The sequence below is a fragment of the Heliangelus exortis genome, chromosome 1 (genome assembly GCF_036169615.1).
Source record: "Heliangelus exortis chromosome 1, bHelExo1.hap1, whole genome shotgun sequence".
Taxonomy (NCBI): Eukaryota; Metazoa; Chordata; class Aves; order Apodiformes; family Trochilidae; genus Heliangelus; species Heliangelus exortis.
The window spans coordinates 191,151,487-191,171,366 of NC_092422.1; the positions used below are offsets into that span (position 1 = coordinate 191,151,487).

At 37.6% G+C, this 19,880-nt stretch overlaps 1 protein-coding gene across 1 annotated transcript in view; it reads right to left on the minus strand.

The window, feature by feature from the left end:
• CDC123 (cell division cycle 123) overlaps nt 1-19,880 on the minus strand; it is a 36,508-nt gene that overhangs the window by 11,878 nt on the left and 4,750 nt on the right. Inside the window, exons 4-9 of the mRNA XM_071734128.1 lie at nt 18,947-18,979; nt 15,549-15,644; nt 14,752-14,858; nt 6,997-7,045; nt 4,954-5,029; nt 1,946-2,068 (exon numbers count right to left, since the gene is read on the minus strand). Coding sequence (XP_071590229.1) covers nt 1,946-2,068; nt 4,954-5,029; nt 6,997-7,045; nt 14,752-14,858; nt 15,549-15,644; nt 18,947-18,979 — 484 coding nt within the window. The remainder of the gene's footprint in view (nt 1-1,945; nt 2,069-4,953; nt 5,030-6,996; nt 7,046-14,751; nt 14,859-15,548; nt 15,645-18,946; nt 18,980-19,880) is intronic.

The window sequence follows — 19,880 nt, forward strand, 5'->3', positions numbered from 1 at the left end:
GCTACCAGACCAACTGGAAAAAGCAGAGCAAACAGCATCAAAATCCCCAACAAAACAAGAAGTCAGGGGAAAAAAGCTATAATACCTTTCCTTTTAAAGCAAACAAGCAAGCAAACCCATATTTCTATTGTTAACAACACATATGCTTCCAGACAGTGGATCAAGGGATATGATGGGGGAGGAATGAACAGTGGTAAAAAAAAAAAAACCAAAACAAACCCAAGCACTTTCTTTGTGGCATTTCTCAGCAGATGGACAAATACCCAGCATCCAGTGCCTAAAAACAAAGGTTAACAAACCTTCATCCCAGAAGGTCACCTCAAGCTCTCCTTTCCCCAAAAGGTAACCCAGATGGCATGGTTTAACATCCTTTACATAAGATGACACTTCAGATCTTTCAGTTCACCCCACAGCAGTTTCAGAGCCCAAATCTAGACATCAATTTCCAAAAATAGTGCCCTGAATTCTTATCTATTAACTGATCACATACCAGCTAAGATTATGTTGGAACACAGAGGAAAATCAAAGATAATAATCGGAATGTCAGATCTTTATATCTGATCTTACTTCAAAGTATTAGTGCTATAGATCTATTAAATTAGTATTCTGATTTTGAGACTACTAGTCTTCTCCAAGCAGCAGTCCTTGAGAACTTCTCTGGACTAAAATAAAGGAACCTTGCAGAGTCAAACTATTAAAAATTTCAATCTCAGATAGACTGGCATTAGAAGATATCTTTTTCAGAAAGTCAGACATGACAAATCTATTTGATTGCTCTGATGGCTCAGCAAAATAATTAAACATCTTCAAAACTTACCTGAAGGTTGAATATTCAAAGCTTTATAGAAGACAATAAAACTGACAGACAATTATTATGTTTATGTATTTTAATAAATTGAGGTTTGGTCTACACCAGACCCAATTTAAGTTCCTTTGTCATATTTTTCACCACTCCTGATCACCCATCACACAACAGAATACTATTCATTTCTCACTAAGTCATGTCAGGAAACTACTTCCAGTAAGATTTGGAAAAGACTCTACACTGAAAGAATAAGACAATTTACTTGGGCTGCTTATGTCTGTCAGTAGAATACCATGGCCTTTATACAAAAGTTCCAGCAGCTACATTGCTGTGCAACAATTCTCCTAGGAGAAATCATTATAACTTCCTGAAAACAAACTTACTAATCCTTTCATATATCAATTATTTAGCAGCAAATTCATAAACAAGTTTCTTCTTGCCACTGAATGCCTTTTGTTAAGTCTTTCCCACCTCACTTATCAGGTTTTGAATTTTTTGTAATTGAAAACATGAATAAGGGGGAAAAGCCTCTAAAGAAAAAGTCATTATGCCTTCTGAAAGTATCTTTTTCACTCATTGTGTTTCCTGTAAAGCTCCAGTCTTTTCCTTCAGTTTTTATGTCCCCAGTTTTATGCTCATTCAAAAACTACATTGCTCTGCATGCTCCAGCTACAAGAGCTTTAAGACTCTCAAGTCAAAAAAAAAAAAAACAAAAAAACCCAAAAAACAAAAAAACAAAAAAACCCCAAAATAAGCCCCATGAAAGCAACAGCTATTAAGAAAGAAATGTGTAGCAAATGCCATTATTTATGAGAAGTACCCATTTTTCCATTGATCTCCAGCAGTAAACTGGGATTTAGCACACTGCAACTCACATGTGCTGTGGAAGAAAGGAGCCTGGCTCAGCACCAGCAAGGGGGGAGGAGGGCAAGTCTCTATTTCTATGGAATTTATCCCACAAGAATTTTCAATTTCGTATCTCCCAGTACCCCACACAAAAGAACTTCAAAGACACAGAATCTTCATTTCCATTTTTAAGTCTTCATAACTATGTGTGGAATAAGTATTTAGAAACCTTCATAAACATCCTCTTCCACTCCCCCATGCTCCCCTTGCTAACAGAAGCTTTAGGATACTTACAGTCTTCATCCAAGAATTTATACTGTATGTGTTTCATGAAAAACTCCTGTATTGATCTGCAGATCTCCTCATGTTGCTTAGAGATGTGATCATAGTATTGAGTGTAGTCCCTCTGTGATATACCTGTCAAAAGTTTCAGCATATTATTATAAGCTTTATACATGCAAAAAAGCCAACCAGATAAAATGCAGTTATCAGAGACCATTCAACCATTAAAAATTACTTACTCTTTGGCTTTATTCTCTAATTCTTAAAGAACTTCCATTAGGAATTTGTCCCTTGAACAGTCTGTCCTACATTTTGCAAACTACATTTTAGGTACATGGTCTGACTATTTTAAGTGAATTTCAGGAGGAAGCTTTGCTTGTGCTCCTCTCTTTTCTTTTTAGTTGTATTCCCTCTGGTTACTCTGGTCAAAAACTTTTTTTGTTCTTCCCATCAGATGTAGGAACCAGAATTTTGAACCATGAAATGAAAAGGGTAGAGGCTAAGCTTGCACATTAGCAAAGACAACAGATCCTAGTGTACTGTAAAGATTCTCACATAAATGATTTTTTTAAGCATGGAATAATGCCTACCTGTTTGATAAGGCACTACAAATGAAAAGTAAAATCCTAAACTGAATGAGATGGCGTGCAGTCTAGTACCTCATTTCTCCCATCTGCCCCCTGGAGGACTTTGCACATCAAACATTAGGTAAGCTATTCCAGCTTCAGCACAAGCTCTTAATTGCAGATTTCTGTTTGTCTACAATGCAATAAAGTCAGCATCAACAAGATTACACTTTTGTTTACACCTTTAGTGACAGAAGCTCCTGTACAGGAGCTGTCAACATAAGCCACTGCAATACCCTGCTGGAGGAATACCAAATCAAGACCTGGCACACCACTGCAGAATGAATAATTCATATTATTTAGAGGAAACAAAAAAAAAAAGCCAGAATCCCCCAAGAAAGATGTACCCATGATGACAGTTTTCTGTTTCTACCATATAAAACAACAGAAATTAAGCTTCACTGTGAGACAATGCTGACTACCTCAAAAGATGTGCTCCTTTGTATAAGAAGTTCATATAATGTTTAAGATATACATGGAACTTTGAATTAATAATAGTACTGAAAAGGTTAACTTGGTCTAAAAACAAAAACCAAGAGATGGTGGCGTCTTGGAGGATCCTGATCTGTAACTGGAAAATCACTCACTACACTGAGCAAGTATCACTCCTGAGCTTGACCTGACACACTTATTAACTTTAAGAGCATGGGAAAATATTGTGGAAAATACTGAATTGTCTTCAGAAATGCAGTTGGAATGCTAGCTAAAAAAAAAAACATACTGGTAGATATACTAAGTTTCTTACTAGGTTTCAAACCTAGTAATGAAGTGTATAGTGTTTACTTAGCCAGGGTTCAAAAACTAGCTATATAATCTATAATAAATCTACATTCAAATGTTTGAGAGGATATTAGAGTGATGTGTATCCCTGGCAGTTGTGCTGTTCCAGCAGCACATAATAGGACAGGATTTAAGTCTTCCCCCTTCAAAAAGCTCTGTCAGTACCCATTAAGCAATACCAGCTTAATGGAGAAGCTCTGCTATTAGCAAGATAAACTCTGTTACAAAGAACATTAATAAATCCTGCAATTGGACAGAGTGGAGAGAGAACGGAAGATGAATGTGGAATCACCAGAAGGAACATCCAAATAAAAGGGCTAAGAGAATGTTATGTGCTGACAGCACCTAGATCAGCACATCTCAAAGCATCCATGTGCAGTTCCTTAGGACACCCAGATCAGGAAACAAAGAACAGGGAGTATGTTCCTAATGATTCAGAGAGGTAGGACAGGATGGAGACACAAATTGCTAACAGGTGCAAAAAGGCACATCCAAACCAAGCACATAATCACCATGCTGAGAAAAAACCAGGAGAAACAATGAGGGCCAGACAGCTAGTGTCCCTTCCACCTCTGTACCACAAGGAGCCCTGGACAGTCCACTTGCAAATATGCATCTTGGGGCTTGTCAATATGTAGGTATAAAACAAACAAAATAAGCAACATTGGTTTTGTTTTAAAGAAAAAAAAAAATCACCTTTCTTCCTTTAAGTCTCAATTAAAGCTTTGTTACATCAGTGCTGTAACATTTCCTTATCAGAAGAGCTTATGCAGAATTATTACACCTTCTTAACCACAAACGTGAAACAGTGCTGTGCTATTTAAATTTCTCTTCATCTTTGAAGATTCTATGGTAGACCACACCAAAAATTTATTCAAACTAGAATCCTAAATTCAAATCCAGAACCCCTCAATTCAACCATCTGTATATGCACTAGATATCCATGCTAGGCAGCAGAAAATAGTTAACACATTTAGGAGGAACATAATTCAGCTAAATTTAACAAAGAGCTGCCTAAAATACACACTGTGGCATAATCTGTCTGTCCTCCAGCTGTCACAGGTCTCCCAATGCACACACAAGATCTTTGAGTGCTCTGGATAACCTAATTGTTCAGTGCCACTTGAAACATTTCACACAGTAGGTTTTGAACCAGAGTAACAGATTGACAGATTTCCTGACTAAGCTACACTGAATTAAATATGAGCTCAGACAGCCTCAGACACCTATGGACATGATCTGACCTCTCTTCCTTTCTGTAATTTCCACATGTGATCACCAGCAAAATACCAACTGCCTCTATGTTTACTCTGCAAGCTGGCTATGCTGCCTTTTGCTCCTGAATAGCAGAGTCACTTAGAAAGCAGCCTTTGGGTGAAGCTTCTGAATTAGCATTTAGAATTAAGAAGATTCCCACTGTAATACTGAGCATGCTGTGCTGTCAGGCTTCCAGATACAGTGGAAAGAGAAATATGGCATGCCACATTTTAAATTGCTGAAAGAAGAAAACATCAATTCATCTTCAGGTTTATTTACGATTCAGTGAGTTGCAGAAATTCCTCAGAACTTCATCCAATAATTTTAGAATTAGAAATAAATTTAGAAAATCCTTACCTATGAGCTTGTTTTCCTTGACAAAGCATCTGAATTCTGCACCAGGGATGAGTTCACACCACTTGCGAAGAACAAGCTGTTTCAGAGGAAAAAAAAAAGGCAAAGCCTTGTTTCAGAAAGGTACCTTTTTGTGAATGGGTACCCCTTCTGAAATGGTAAGATGACCACTGAAGGTATTCCTGATACAAGAAAACAAAATAATCTTAGCCTGCAGTTCACATAATCATCTTAGCAAATACTCGAAAGCAACTGAACTAAATATATTAATTTCACAGAATGCTTTTGGTTGGAAGGCACCTTTAAAGACCACCTAGTCCATACTAGTTTACAGTAAAAAGGTTCAGACTGGATGTAAGAAGAAACTTTTTCAACATGAGAACTACCATGCAGTGCAACAGATTCCTCACAGAGGTTGTGCAGCCTCCATCCACTGAAATTTTCCAACCAGGTCTAATAAAATGCCAAGCAACCCCATTTGATCCCATCTGACCTGTTCAGCTTGGAGAAGAGGAGGCTGAGGGGAGACCTCATTGCTCTCTACAGCTACCTTAGAGGAGATGGTAGTGAGAGAGGTGCTGGCCTCTTCTCTCTGGTGACCAGTGACAGGGCAAGAGAAAGTAGGGTAAAGGTTCAGGTTAGATATTAGGAAAAACTTCTTCCCTGAAAGAGTGGTGAGGCATTGGAATAGCCTTCCCAGGGAGGTGGAGGGGGCACCATCCCTGGAGGTGTTCAGAAGATGTGTAGATGAAGAGCTGTGGATGGTTTAGTGGTCAGGGGCTGTAGGGTGGATGGTTGGCCTCTGATCATAGAGGTCTTTTCAAACCTAAATGATTCTCAATGATTCATTGTACCCAGCTTTGAGCATGAGAATGGACTAGAGACCTCTTGAGGCTCCTTCCCATCTTAATTATGTTATGCTCTTCCACTCTGCATGGCACCTAACTGGGAAATTATTTAGAGAACAACTTCAAAGTTAAGTTAGTGATAAAGCATAAGGGAAAAAAAGCCAACCCTGCTGTACAACACAACAAATCTATCATGGAATTGGCAGTAAGTTGCTCCCTAGTCAAAAGAGCTGATGAGCAGAATTAAATGTAAGCAAATCAACCTCTATTCTGCTACATACCCAAGCAGAATTCTGTGACGCCTTTGAAGGCACAAACCAGTTAAAATTAGGACATGGGATGGAAATAGTAACCAAACTATTATTGTCAATAGGACAGACTGCCTGGTAATTAAAGCATATCTCTGGCATTTTCAAGTTGTTCCATTTTCTAAGCTGAAATATTCAGATGGATCAATTCTTTTAAGGCCTCAGTTACTGCTACTGGATACAGGAAACTCCCAGCACCTATCAGCCACAATAGAGAAAACTCAGTAATCAAAGATGACATTCCTAACCACAGTGTAAACACAAAACTCTCTTCCAACTTTTAGATGTCCTGTATTTTTAAAGCACATTAGATAGTGCCTGAAGAAAAAAAAAAATAAAAAGGAAAAAACCCACAAAGAAAACAAACAAAAAATCCCACCAAGGTTCATTCAGTTTTCTAAAGCTCTTTAAGCCCACAGCATGACAACAAATGCTATATTTACATTAAAAAATTATTGGAGAAATTACTAGATGCTATCATAAAGTAATAGCACCATATAAACAGTTTAAAGAATTGTTAATATCTATATTAATATCTTAACATTGTAATCTGGTAACAAGCATATGAAACAAGATACAACAAACCACTTCAGGATGCCCCCACTCACTACACACTCCTTTTAGTAACCTCAGCTGTGGTACCCACAAGCAGCACACTATCAAGAATAGGTAGGACTTGCAGCTACTGAACTTCCCCTTCCTGGCAAAACCTGACATGAGAGGAAATTGCAAAGGAATTTCAAAAGTCTGAAGATTATCTGATCTGATCATCACAAGCAACACAATGAAACAAACAAAACAAATATTATGGACACATATTCAAGCACAAATGGCACCTGGCCTGTAAACAAGCTGTTTAAATTACCCAGAAAGCATGTCAAGAGTCCTACCTCATAGTCCAAGGAAGGATCAGGGGAATCATCTGTACAGTGAATAAATCTGGGAAAATAAAGCAAAGTCATCAAAAGCTGCTTTTACATCTAGGTTTTTTGCCATAATGAGAAAAATAGCCCAAAACTGTGAATCACAAAAACTCCCGTCAAATTATCTCCAAGACATACAAACCAAGAAAATTCACTATAACAATAAAAAACTTCCTTTGACAGTTATCAGGGGTGAAAAGGAAAAAAAAAATTTAAAAAAAAAAAAAAAAATCACATCATCTAGTATGATCTGTAAGCACTTAAATTTGGACAGTGATGTGGCTGAATTGTGCATGTTTATTCATTGTTGAGTTTTTTTCTGTCTGAATCAAGAGTTCTGCTCCATTCCTCTTTATCGTTACATTGGCATAATTGGAGTCTCAAAGAACCAGCTAAACTTGAGCAATCTAATCTGATTTCATTGCAGCATGTTTCCCCTAGTACTTTTAAACTTAAGGTTTAAACTTAGGTAACTTCCTAAACCACACACCAGAGCCATCCTCATGCCTTGCAGCAGCTCATTTCCACAAACTGGGGACACACACCAGCTCTGCTCGGCGCTTCCGATTCCACAGCACATGATCCTTCTAAATTAAGAGCCTTAAGAAATGCTCTTCCCAATCTCTTGAGAGTGGCAATAAACAAAACTATTTCCATAACAGCAAGCAGATGTCAAGGTTCTGTTGCTTGTGTGGAGCTGACACTGTGTGTCACCTTGCAGGAGCTACCAAGAATGGAGGCAGTTCTGCCCAAGTCAATACCTGTGTACTGGTTTTTGTTGGTTTACATCAAACCTTCCTATAAATCTTGTAACTTTAAAAGGGAATTAGCAAAAAAACCATGCACTTTCCAAGTGTACTCCCTGACCTTTTTGGCAACAAACTACTTTGATGCACAGAACTGTGTAGAGGGTCACTGCTGAGCAATAGTCTTAAATGGCAAAATTTATACTACCTCCCTTTGGCACTGAACTTTGTTAAGCAATCCAAGAGTTTAACATAAGCATTGCATTTGTAAGACATGGCTGCCCAGCCTCTGGTTTGAAGCACTGAGCTATTTTAAGAGTTCATTCAGTATGCTGCCACCAAAAATACATCTCATATACTGTAGTTTCAACTCCTGTATCCACTACACACATAGAAAAAAAAAAAAAGGGCAATAGCAGGCATTCTTTCCCAAAGTACTATAATCAAACAGATCATATATATCTGTAAGCCTGTGTAAACAGATAACAGCCTTCAGCTACAGTTTATATTACCCACAAGTTAAGATCTGTCAAGTCAAGAGAAACAAACTCATGAGAACTTGCAGTTTTGATCAACTCAGAATTCCTGCCCTAGCATATGCCTCCCATGCTCAGGAAAGTATCACCCACCCTTTCCACCCCAAAACCAATCATAAACTAAATATAAAAAGGCACCTGAAGTTCAGAACATGGAGTTTTACAGTTCCTCCACACTAGAACTTTACTGATTCACATATCTGAGGTTGGGATACCTGCAATCTGCTTCATTCCAACAAGATCCAGTTTTTTCCAGCAGACAAAACCAGCCTTCAAAGAGCAATCAAAATCATCCCCTGCTCAACCCTCAAATATTTTCAGTGAGAGCTGCGTGGGGAAAGATTCTTCCTCTTTCCTTGGAAATTAGAGAATTAAATCCTTGGGTGCCATCCCAAGTCAAAAAGACTGCTCAGGTATTGCTGACAAATCCAGCCAACAGGCAAAATGATGAATAAAGAAAACACTGCAAAATGCAGTAACATTTTTCCTGAGCCCCAAGACACAAGACTGAGTACAAATGATGAATATAGCAAAACACCAAACAAACTCAGGTTTTTATTGTCTCACGTTGCTGCTAAATATTATAACGACTTTTTGTCAAAAAAAAAAAAAAAAAAATACAAACACCCTTTTTCACCACTTTTTGTAGTGTAAATGTTGAGCAACTTGAGAGAGTTGCAACTCTACATTTTTTACCAACTTAGTGTAGCATTAGTTGTTCATATCCAGCTGAATTTGTCTACTGCATCTGGCATTTTTACATAAGAGGCAGAAGGCTAAGCAGGGTTTCTTTAACCTGCATCCTGTTCAGGTTTGAAAGTACTTGAAAGAAGATTCAGAAGGACTTCAGGAACCCAAAATTAAGATGTACCTGGACTCTCTTCTCTGAAGCCTTTGAAAATTGTCATTTGAATACTACTAAGGGTGAAAGATTTAAACTCTACTGCTTATAGACCTTGGGCTGTGGTCAACAGCTTGTTTAGATTTATAATGAGATGCCAAGTACAGTAGGATCAAGGTCTCTTTGTAGGTAGCAGCTGCATTTTAAACTCCAAATGTGTATATTGACAACAGGACACTATAGGAAGCCATTATGCTGTTGGGTTTTCAATACTGAGAAAAGCAATTTAAGAAGGTTTGTAAGAACTCCAGTAGCCATCCTGCTATGAAAGCCATGAACTCTGCTGCAAATCACTGAGATCATTCTGTGGATAATAAACTACTATGAATATAATAAGAACTGCAAAAGTTACTCTGTACCTGGCAGTTCCCTTGCTCAATCTATTTGAAAACATTAACAATAAATAAGCAAATAACAAACTTTAACAGCCTTCAAACAGCAATATTCAAGGAAAAATTATAAACTTTAAAGGGCTAAGAGAAATAGGAAATTAATGCACCATTCATAAGAAGCTCTTGTACTACACCGAAAATTGAAGAGATGGAAGTAAAACCTCAAGAAAAAAAAACAAAGGTCTCATCTTTCACATCTTCTCATGTGGAACTTTTTATCTTACAATAGGTTATACTAAAGTCTAAACCAACAGCTACTGTTCTTGCAGAAAGGTATCCTGAGTGCCAAGTCCCATCTTTATGAGGCAACACTGCCTCCTGTGTTCTGTTAGGAGAATAGAGGCTGCTATTCCCCCCCACACACACCTCAGAAAAAAAAACTGATTTCTCTGTAATTTGTAATATAATGTTAAGAAGCATTAAGTCTGGTATCAAAAATGTAATCACAATGCTAGCTTAAAACCAAGGACTGAAACAACTGCTAGGTTTGAGATTTAAACAATGTGCTTAGGAACCTCATGGACTAAACCTCTCAGAAGGAGACTTTTTCAATTGTTTTCAGAAACATACACTTACATTTTAACCAAGCACTCTTAAAAACACCTATGTAAAAAAAAATTGCATCTCCTCTCATGCTCCTTTGTATTTTGCACATTAATGCATTTGGAAACCATCCCCTGGCCCAGTGGGAGTTGTTTCACCTGTGTTGTTAAGCTCACAGATATTTCTTACCTATAGAATGTGGCACAGATGGTCCCTTGAGTCTGTTTCCTGGGCTTAGGCAGGGCTGTGTAGCTACTTTTAGACTCTTTATTCACCTGTCTAACCAGCTTCTTGAAAACCTTTCAAGAATGAACTTCTGGAACACATCCACAGCACCAGCTGGTCCAATAAAACAGTGAGTCAATTTGCTGCACTTGAGTGCACCTCAGAACCCACCTGACTCACACCATCCCTGTCTTGTAAGTCAAAGGACTGTCCCTGAAAAAGATGTTCCCTGCATTGGGTTGTTTTAGAACAAAGCTGAAACTACAGGGCTTCTTAATTTCACTTCTCTGGCTGCAATTACTAAACAACTGGAAAAATAAGAACATAAAAATTAAAATATCTCAGTAGTAGCATCTGCAAATTTAAAACATCCAGTATGGTTCTGTAGAACAGGAACAAGCTCTGAAGTCCAACAAAATTTCCAACATTTATTTAAGAGCATGATTTAACAATAAGCTTCTCTCATAATTGAAAGGACATTATCATACCCTTAGAACTCTTGTTAATAATTATACCAGTCTCAAGGGGGGCAATCATATCTTAAACAAATGTAGTCTGCACATCCTATAAATAAGGAAGAAAACTTCATTCTAAACCAATACACTCAAGAGGGCTTTAAAGGGATTTTTATTCAAAATAAGAGTTTTAATCACTTAACAGAAATCCCAGTTAGAAAGAAATTTACCTTTTTTTATCACACATCCATGACACTATTTTTAAAGCCCACATTAAAACCTGGAAAGTTAAGGATCACACCACACATTTTTTGTGAACTCAGCTAAGCAAAATGTGATGCTTACTTAGAAGAAATCTCGACCACATTAAGGAGTGCATCCTTCTGAAGTCTTAGTTAATTTATACAAAATTAACAAGGAGAAAAGTTAACCCATTATTCTGAACTTTTCAACCAAAGTGACAACATGATGAGAGAATCCAAACATTTAAAATAGCTGGTCATGCTCAATATATGTGCATTAAGGCCATATTTTTAATGGTTTGTATTGAAGTATTGCATAGCTGAAGTTTTCTTGGTACTTCAGACACCTGAGAATTAGAGCAAGGGCAGTTCCCTGACCTCAACAAGGTATATAGATTAATACCAGATAAATAGGTAAGAAATGGGAGAGGAAGAAAGAGGCAAAGAAAGTGGTTTGCCTTAAGTCATACATCACTGGCAAATCTGGATAAAGAAACAGATCTCCAAATTGCCATTGCAGTTTTTCTCAATATTATGATCCTTGAAGAAGATTTTTAAGTTCCACACAAAACAAAACAAAAGCACCATCTAAACAAACAAGCAAAAAAAGGGGTATACAACACTTCAGCTTTAATTATGCAGAGCAAGAAACCTTTAGGCCCTAGTTAGCATTAATGAAAGAAGCAGAAATAGAATGCTTCTATCCTTCCTCCTCCCTCTGCCTAACCCTTTCAAGGGATTTGAATGTACTATGTATCCAGTGTCCATTTGTTCAGCACTTCAGGTTCTTATGCCAGCTACATTTTTGATTTCTGCTTGCTAAGGACTAGAGAACTGGCAGCCAATCAATATATAATTAAGGAAGACCACCATTATGATTCAGCAACAAGCGTTTCACTATTGGGTGGGGACATTTTGTACAAATACTTCAGCCAGTTAAAAACACCATGCCCAGATTGCACAATAACATGGGCTTAATCAAGTAGAAGATATTAATAAAATACAAGATACAAAATCACTCTGTTCTCTCTGTACATTACAGGCTTCTACAGACATTTCCCTTAAGTACAACTGCAATTCAAATTCATTGAAACTACAAGGCATCACTGCCCATATTAACTCTTAACTTACCAAAACAACCAAGCTTGTACTGGCAAAAAAACCCAAAAAACAAACAAAAAACAAACAAAACAAAAAAACCAAAAAAATTTGCAACATTTGGTTTGACTTTAAGAAGGAAAATAAATACAACACTTAAACAAAACTTCAACTTAACTATTAGAATAAGTGATAATGCCACAATCATGAGCAGGTTGGCTTATTTACCACTCACTACCTGACCCCCACTACCTGGTGGGGTGTGTGTGGTCACACCACACTGGAAAAGGAGTCTGCAAGGATTGGAGCCTTGCAATTTGAGGTGTTGCCTTTCTGCCAGGGGTTATTTGCCCATAGCAGGATCAGCAGAACAGAACATGCCTGCTACAGGCTGCTCTGCCACTCCTGTTCTCCTGCTGTGAACTCAGGGGAAATTACCAATGGTTCTGTTAACACCCACGCTGGGAAACCTCATGATGGAGGAGCAAGGATGTGTTCCCTGCCTCTGCCACTAAGTCAGTGCTGTCTGAAGAGAGCAAGATGAGTATCTTGGGCACCAAATTTACCCAATATGAGGTAAAATGACAGACAATGCCCTAATTTCAGTCTCAGAGAAGGTGATCAGCTCGTTCTACCACACAAATGCCATTAAGAACACAAACACACAGAGCTGTCACATCTTTTAAACCAAGCAGTGCTCACTAAACATTTGATTGTGTCCCAAGCTCATTAGAAAGTGGTTAACCAAACAGGGATTTTCCAAAGAGCTCAGGTTGCTTTTTCTTGAATCTTTTTATAAATAAGGAGAGTAGAATATAAAAAAAAGGTACAATTTAATATTTATAAAGGGTTTGACAGAAACTCTACAATTTTCTTCAGACCCACAAGGCTCTTAGTCCTGAAAGCAATTACAACACAGGACACTTATTATATTGTATTGTATTGTAGTATGTATTGTATATGTATTGTGTTATAGTGCTCAATCCTTTGGGCAAAGCACCATCAAGACACCTGGCCATTTATCCTGATACTGGGGGAAACCAAGGAAAAAATCTCCTTAGTAAGACACTGAAGTCTCTTGAGAATTACTATCCACTCACCTCTGAAATGTACACTGTAAATTTCCCATCTCTCTCATCTCTTTTGCTCTCTATAATCCTAGAATCATAAACTCTTAACACTCACATTTCTTTCCCTAACCCAACATTTTCTCCCCTCCTTCTCTGCCTCTTCCTCTGCACCTCATAATACTCTGTGTTAGGCATAATGTAAAGCCTAGCATCAGAATTGGACTGACAGAGTTGCCAGCACTCCATAAATGCAGAGATAAGTAATGTACCAACAAACTGGGGGAAAGCAGTGTTATTAAGAGCTGCAGAAACTAAAAAGAAGACAACTGCAAAGCATTAATGCAACTGGCTTTACATTTTAGACAAGACAATTCTAACCAGGTCATAAGCTACTCAACACAGGACCACTGTGCTCAGAAACCTTCTATAAAGCACCCAGAGCAAGGTCCCTGCATCTGACTGAGTCTCCAGAACACTGCAGTAACATAGATAAGCACTGAATAATTATCAGAAAACAATCTCTCAGATGCCTATGGCCATGAAATGCCAGTTTTGACACTTTGCTATTCTAAAGGAGGAAAAAAAAAAAGTAACAATCTTTTTTTTTTTTTTTAAGGAAGAGGCTGTATTTTAAAAATGAGTGACATGAATCAGATGCTAGGACTACAGGAGGAAACTGTTCCTATACAATTCATGTGAGCAGAAAAAGTAAATCCCAAGAACACTGTATTCATAATTTTGTCTGGTAATATTATGCCTAAACACATCTCCTAGAATGCATTTGTTCAAGAGCTACAAGAATTTAGGTTCAGAAGGAACTCTAGAAATACATTAGCAGAAGTCTCAGTCATCTTCCAGACAGCCTCATCAGCAGCTTTAAAATTTGAAAGGGAAATGGCAAAGTCATCTTGAATTGCCATAAGAAGTGGCAATAACAATGTAGGTAGCAACAAGTAAATGCCAAGAGGGGTGGGATGGCAAAATATCCCAAGCTTAAAACATCAGGTGCTCTGGAAAGCAACTAAGTAAAAATTGTCCTAGTCCATAGTGTTATTTCACGTGTACCACTTTAATGGAATGTCTTAATATTTTGCTTTTCCACTTACTTGCATATTAAACTCAAGATAATCAATATAAGAACAAAATGGAGGCTGTTACTCTCCTGTTGACTGAAAGCAGATAAAAAATTTTGGTTTACTAGGAACAACTCACTCATGATAAGTAACTTGCCTTACAATACTCTGCACTAAACTGGACCTGTCATTTATTTTTGCACCACAGTGGGAGGCAAAGAAGGAGGAAGTAAGGGGTGGGGAAGCTTAAAAGAACAAGCAATTTATTATTGTACCCAAAATTTATATTACTGTAAACCTCTAAACATTAGCATGCATTTCCCTACCAGGTATTTATCCTTCTAGTAAAGGATAAGATCTTTCAAAGAACAGCAAAGTTACCTCCAGAGGGCTGTGGGGTGACTGTGTATATGTCAGGTTGTCTCCTAAAAATATACTTACGGCTGAGTGAGGTCACGAGTAATGAAGTCTGAACTCTTGAAGAGGAGGAAAATGTCACTGAGAGCTTTACATTTCAGAGAGCTGTTCATTGCTATCCAATAGGCATCCTAAACAAAAAAGGAGGTCATCCAAAAATGCACCTTTACTAGGAGTACAAGCTGCAGATCTAACAGCACTAAATATCATGCAACATTTCAAATACGAGCAGAATATTTTTTTTTTATTTTGAGGAAAGTTTCATTAGCTGTTAGAAAAGATATAATACCTACTGCTTTTCTTTTGATTACTTTGCTGAAAGCAGAGCAAATCCATCTCATAACCTATGTTTTCTGCCTTATTGCTTCCAGGCACTTTCTTGGAATGCTTGCCTGAACTCAGGTTTCCCTTGAAAATACGATATAAAAACATTTGAGTGCACCCACCCTTAAAGTACAGCTCAAGTACCTAAAAATAACTAGAGGGAAGTTTATTGCTTTTTTAAAAAGTGAGGGTTGTAGTCTTTATGCCAGGCAAAGTTTTCAATTAGCAAATGAGAAGAGTCTGACCATGATACTGTTACCTGTGACAAGGATACAGGATTTGGTGTCTTGCAGCAGCCTCACCAAACAGTGCATCAGCCTCTAATCCACCAGAACCATTTGCAGTACCAGATTTAGCTGTATCTTAATTATCACTCCTCCCATTATCAGAACCACTCATCTCTTCTACTTTCCAATGCATTAAGATAAAATGAACAACAATAACAAAAAAAACCTTTATGTTAACAACTTGCAAGTTTGGGGAGTCAGCATACTTACCCTTGGAGCACTCCAGTTAAGTTTAGGAAAAACACTGCCACCCAGGGAACTTATTGCTTCTTGAACTTTAGCTGTAAACTCAGGAAATTCTGGTGCCTGGACAAAAAACAAAGTTATCAATTTCAATACATTTAATAGTGAAGTGTAGCCATCTTCTAAATACCACTAGAAATACCAATTGGAGAAGGAATAAACTTGTCCAAAAAAAATCAGGAAACAAGAAACCTCCCCAAAAAATGTATTTGTAGAAATAAAAGGCTTAAGAATAAACTGCAACATTTCTTTTAATCAGAGGAAACTGAAAAGGTTTCTAGTTCTCACTCTCATTAGTAGCCAGATTCAGGGAGCTTCTGGGGAAAAAATGAAACATTTTAATATTCAACATGAAAGCTGCAACAGCTGGCTAAGGAGTGAGTCAAATAAACAAACCTTAAATACATATGTGTTCCTTTCTACCTAATGGTAGATACATTCTGTTCAAGATTTAAACAAACTTTAAGACATAGTTAGAATTAAGCATCTCTTTTAAAAAAACTGAAATCAAATGCTACAATTAACATTCTGTTAAAGTATTAAATGGTAGAAGAGATGAGCTCTGCTTTGTAATAGTTCTCTAGATACCTCTAGAAATGCAGTGAGAGAAAAAGTAAATAAATAAATTCATAGGCAAATTGAGTGACAGATCCTTATTTAAGCTTTCATTTCACAAAACACTGTTAGTAATACTTTAACTAATCAGCTCTCAGATTAGGTCTTACAGTAGCTCTTTAACAATATATTGCATCAAAATAGAGGACATGCTGCAAAGGTGTGGGCTGGACTAGAAAACCTTGTGTTGTAAAGAACACTGTCAATATTGTAAAGCTAAGATAGGGGGAAAAAACTCCTCAGGATACTATAAACTCCACTTTGAATGTGGTGCAATAGAAAAAAATACATTGCTGACCTTTAAAATCACACAAAGAGATTTCAGGCATATGCCAAAGATTTTTCATGTATTAGGATTTGTAGGAAAAAGTAGGTAAGAACACTATTTCTGCCCAAGTATTTTTGAATTCAACTCAAAGATAACTTTTAGGTAAAATTTAATTGATGTCTCTAAAACAACAGCCACACAAGTGATCAGGAAAAGTTTATTAATAAAGTTTATAGCTGTCACATTTTAGATCAGTGACCTAAAACCAACTCTAAATATTCTAAATCTTTCCCTAGTAACATTACCTCAGCTCCATGGAAAACTACACTTGAAAAATTGAAAAAGCACTCCTCTTATTTTAATTTATTTTTAGAGCTTCAGTAAGTTTGACAAATTGTTCCTGCAAGAAGTAAAACTCTTCATGCACTGCACTCTGATCCAACCTCTTGTTTTGACAGAAGTCAGGAGACAAACCATGTATGGAAAACCAGCACATGCTAAGGCTCCCTGTGGGAATCTTAACATCAAGTCATTGATTAATGTAAGTGAAGAAATATACACATGAGGGTAGATCTAAGGCTGAATAAACAAACTAAATTCTAACATTTCCTAAATTCTGAATGCCTGACTTGGCAACTGTCAACATTAATGCCTGTTGTATTAAACACAGGATTTTCTATAATCCTATGTTCTAATTCTCCTTCAGAATATAGAAGTGGCAAGAGAAGCAAGTTCTACCTGATGACTCAGTTGGGTCATCAAATCTGATAACCACAACCCACCTTACTGCTCCCTAAGCCAAGAAACCAAGTGAATTATAACCTGGGATTTATTGCTATTAAAATATCAATGTGCTAGGCTGACAGCAAATGCAGAACAACAATCTCCTGCCTTTCCCACCCAACAATCTCCTCCCTATCCCACTATTCTTACCCACTGTGTTCCCTACCATCTCCCTTCTCAGCTTCCACATCGTTACCTGATCCATTCTCACCTCTTGCAGTAACTCCAGATGCAGCTCCCCACCCTTCTATATTCTACATGCTCTGTGTTTTCACTCTTTTTATCACTCTCAAAGTAACAGGTAACACTTAAAAGCACAGAAGACTACAGAGGACTCTTTACATTCACTCACTGCCCCCAGAGAAGCCTTGAGTTTTCAGGCAGAGGAAGAGCACCTGCCACAGATGGAGTCCTCAGAGTAATCATCCACCAAATTTACAAGATGGTAAACAGACACTGCAAAATTCTACCTTTTAGAGTCCCTTTCTTTGACCAAATGGAAGTGTATATTTGTAGGAACCAGCCACAGGCAGAAAATAAATGTATTAACCATTTCCAAAGTTCTGGATTTGGCAAAAGACAAAGCCTTGTTGGTCTCTGAACAAGACCCACTTTGGAGGCCAAACCACCCCCCTTCTTCCTCTCCCCTGCTTTTATTACTGAGCATGATGTTATATAATATATATAAAATATATATATATATATGTTAAAGAACATCTCTAAGTCAGCTGTTTTGCCTCTATCCCCTCTCCTTCTCTTGCCTACCCCAAACCTAATCACTGGGGAGTCTGACTCAAAGGTCTGACACTATTTCTTGAGTAACATTACAGTGAGCTTCCAAATGGTAAGATGGATGCTAAAATCCTTGTCCTGAATGATTTACAATCTAAAATCAAAGCTTAGATATTTGAACTGGTGCTATTCATGCATGTAAATTTGGTAAGTATTAGTTTTACCATCTAGGCTGAACATTCTGTGCTAGCACACACACAGCTCAAAGTAGGGGCTGTGTTTATATTGCACCAAATCCAGTGTGGGCAATTCCACACTCTGCTGAATTTGGGAGCTAACAGGACTGAAGTAATATCACCAGTGACAGATAAGTGGTGCAAGTATATTAAATCTGAAAAGGAGAGTGCAACAGCAAGTTTCAAAAAAGATGTAAAAAAAGATGACAGAAGTCTGGTTCGTATCCATAATGATCCCAATTCAAAGCCAGGCACAGTGCAAGGAGAGCATAAACACAGGAAAAATTAAAAAAAAAAAAAAAAAAAGAAGATTATAGAAAACATGTACTTAGAAGGAAATAATGGCAAAAGTGTAAAAGAAGAGCTGTAAAACTGAGCTGCATGGGCTTCATTTCTTCTGCATCCAGTCTGATTAAGTAATTGGGAGATATTCAAAGTGGTGAAAATGAAAGACAGCTATATTTAGAGTTATATTTCAAGTTCATTTCCTACAGTCTAACAAGTGTGTGATCGTTGGGGATGAAAAAAAAAAGCATTTTATTTTTAGTTAAATAAAATTAAGCCAACAAAACTTTCTTAAAGTTACAGACATCTACACTGCCATCCAAGTAGGACGGTCTGAAAAATATTAAATAAAAGCAACAGATCTCTCTAAATGGCAACAAATTTGTATCACAAAGCTGAAAAGGACACTGCTGACAAACCCACTTTAGGCTTTTACAGGACCTTACCTTAAGAGTTGTAGTATTCTCATCATCTGACCACTGTTAAAAAAATAATAAATCAAAGGTTACTGGTTTCCTGAGACATCCTTTATGATTCATAAGAACTTTAGAATCCATATGGCTTCCTACAACATGCAGATCAAATCAGTGCCCTGGAGCTCCTGCAGTATAACAACACCACACAGCTGATAATAATCACAGCTTTAAATTAAAACATGAAAAATATTGCATATTCAGCATAAGTGCTGTTATGAAGTAGTGATAAAAGAGGATACATATTTTAATTATGAATTACATCACCAAACTCAGAGTCTTCCCTGTCTAAAGCTTGTCTCCATCTCCAACACTTCCACCCTTTGACTTGTAATCCATTAGTTTCACTTATATTTCTTTTTCTATCTCCTTTTTGTCCCTTCTGCCACCCTACACCTCCAACATTTTTCAGCCTTTTTCTTTCAGAATACCCTTCTGAACTATTATGGCCCCAGAGACTTTCACTGTTTCTTGAAAGAACTTCTCCAAATATACTCCTCCTAATTTTTCAGGGCAAGAATCACAGAATTGTCAGGGTTGAAAAAGACCTCTAAGAGCACAGAGTCCAACTGTCAGTTCCCCCCAAAGGAAACAACAAAACAAACAAAACCCACTATGCCCACCAGAGCATGTCCTGAAGTGCCTCATCCACATGATTTTAGAACAAATCCAGGGATGGGGACTCCACCACCTCCCTGGGCAGCTCCTTCCAGCACCTGAATACTATTTCAAATAAAGAAATTCTTCCTAATATCTGGTCTAAACCTCCCCTGGTGCAACTTCAGGCCATTCCCTCCAGTCCTATCACTAGCTGGGAGAAGAATCATAGAATCATAGAATAGGCTGGGTTGGAAGGGACCTCAGAGATCATCGAGTCCAACCCTTGAACAACTACCGCCACAGTCAC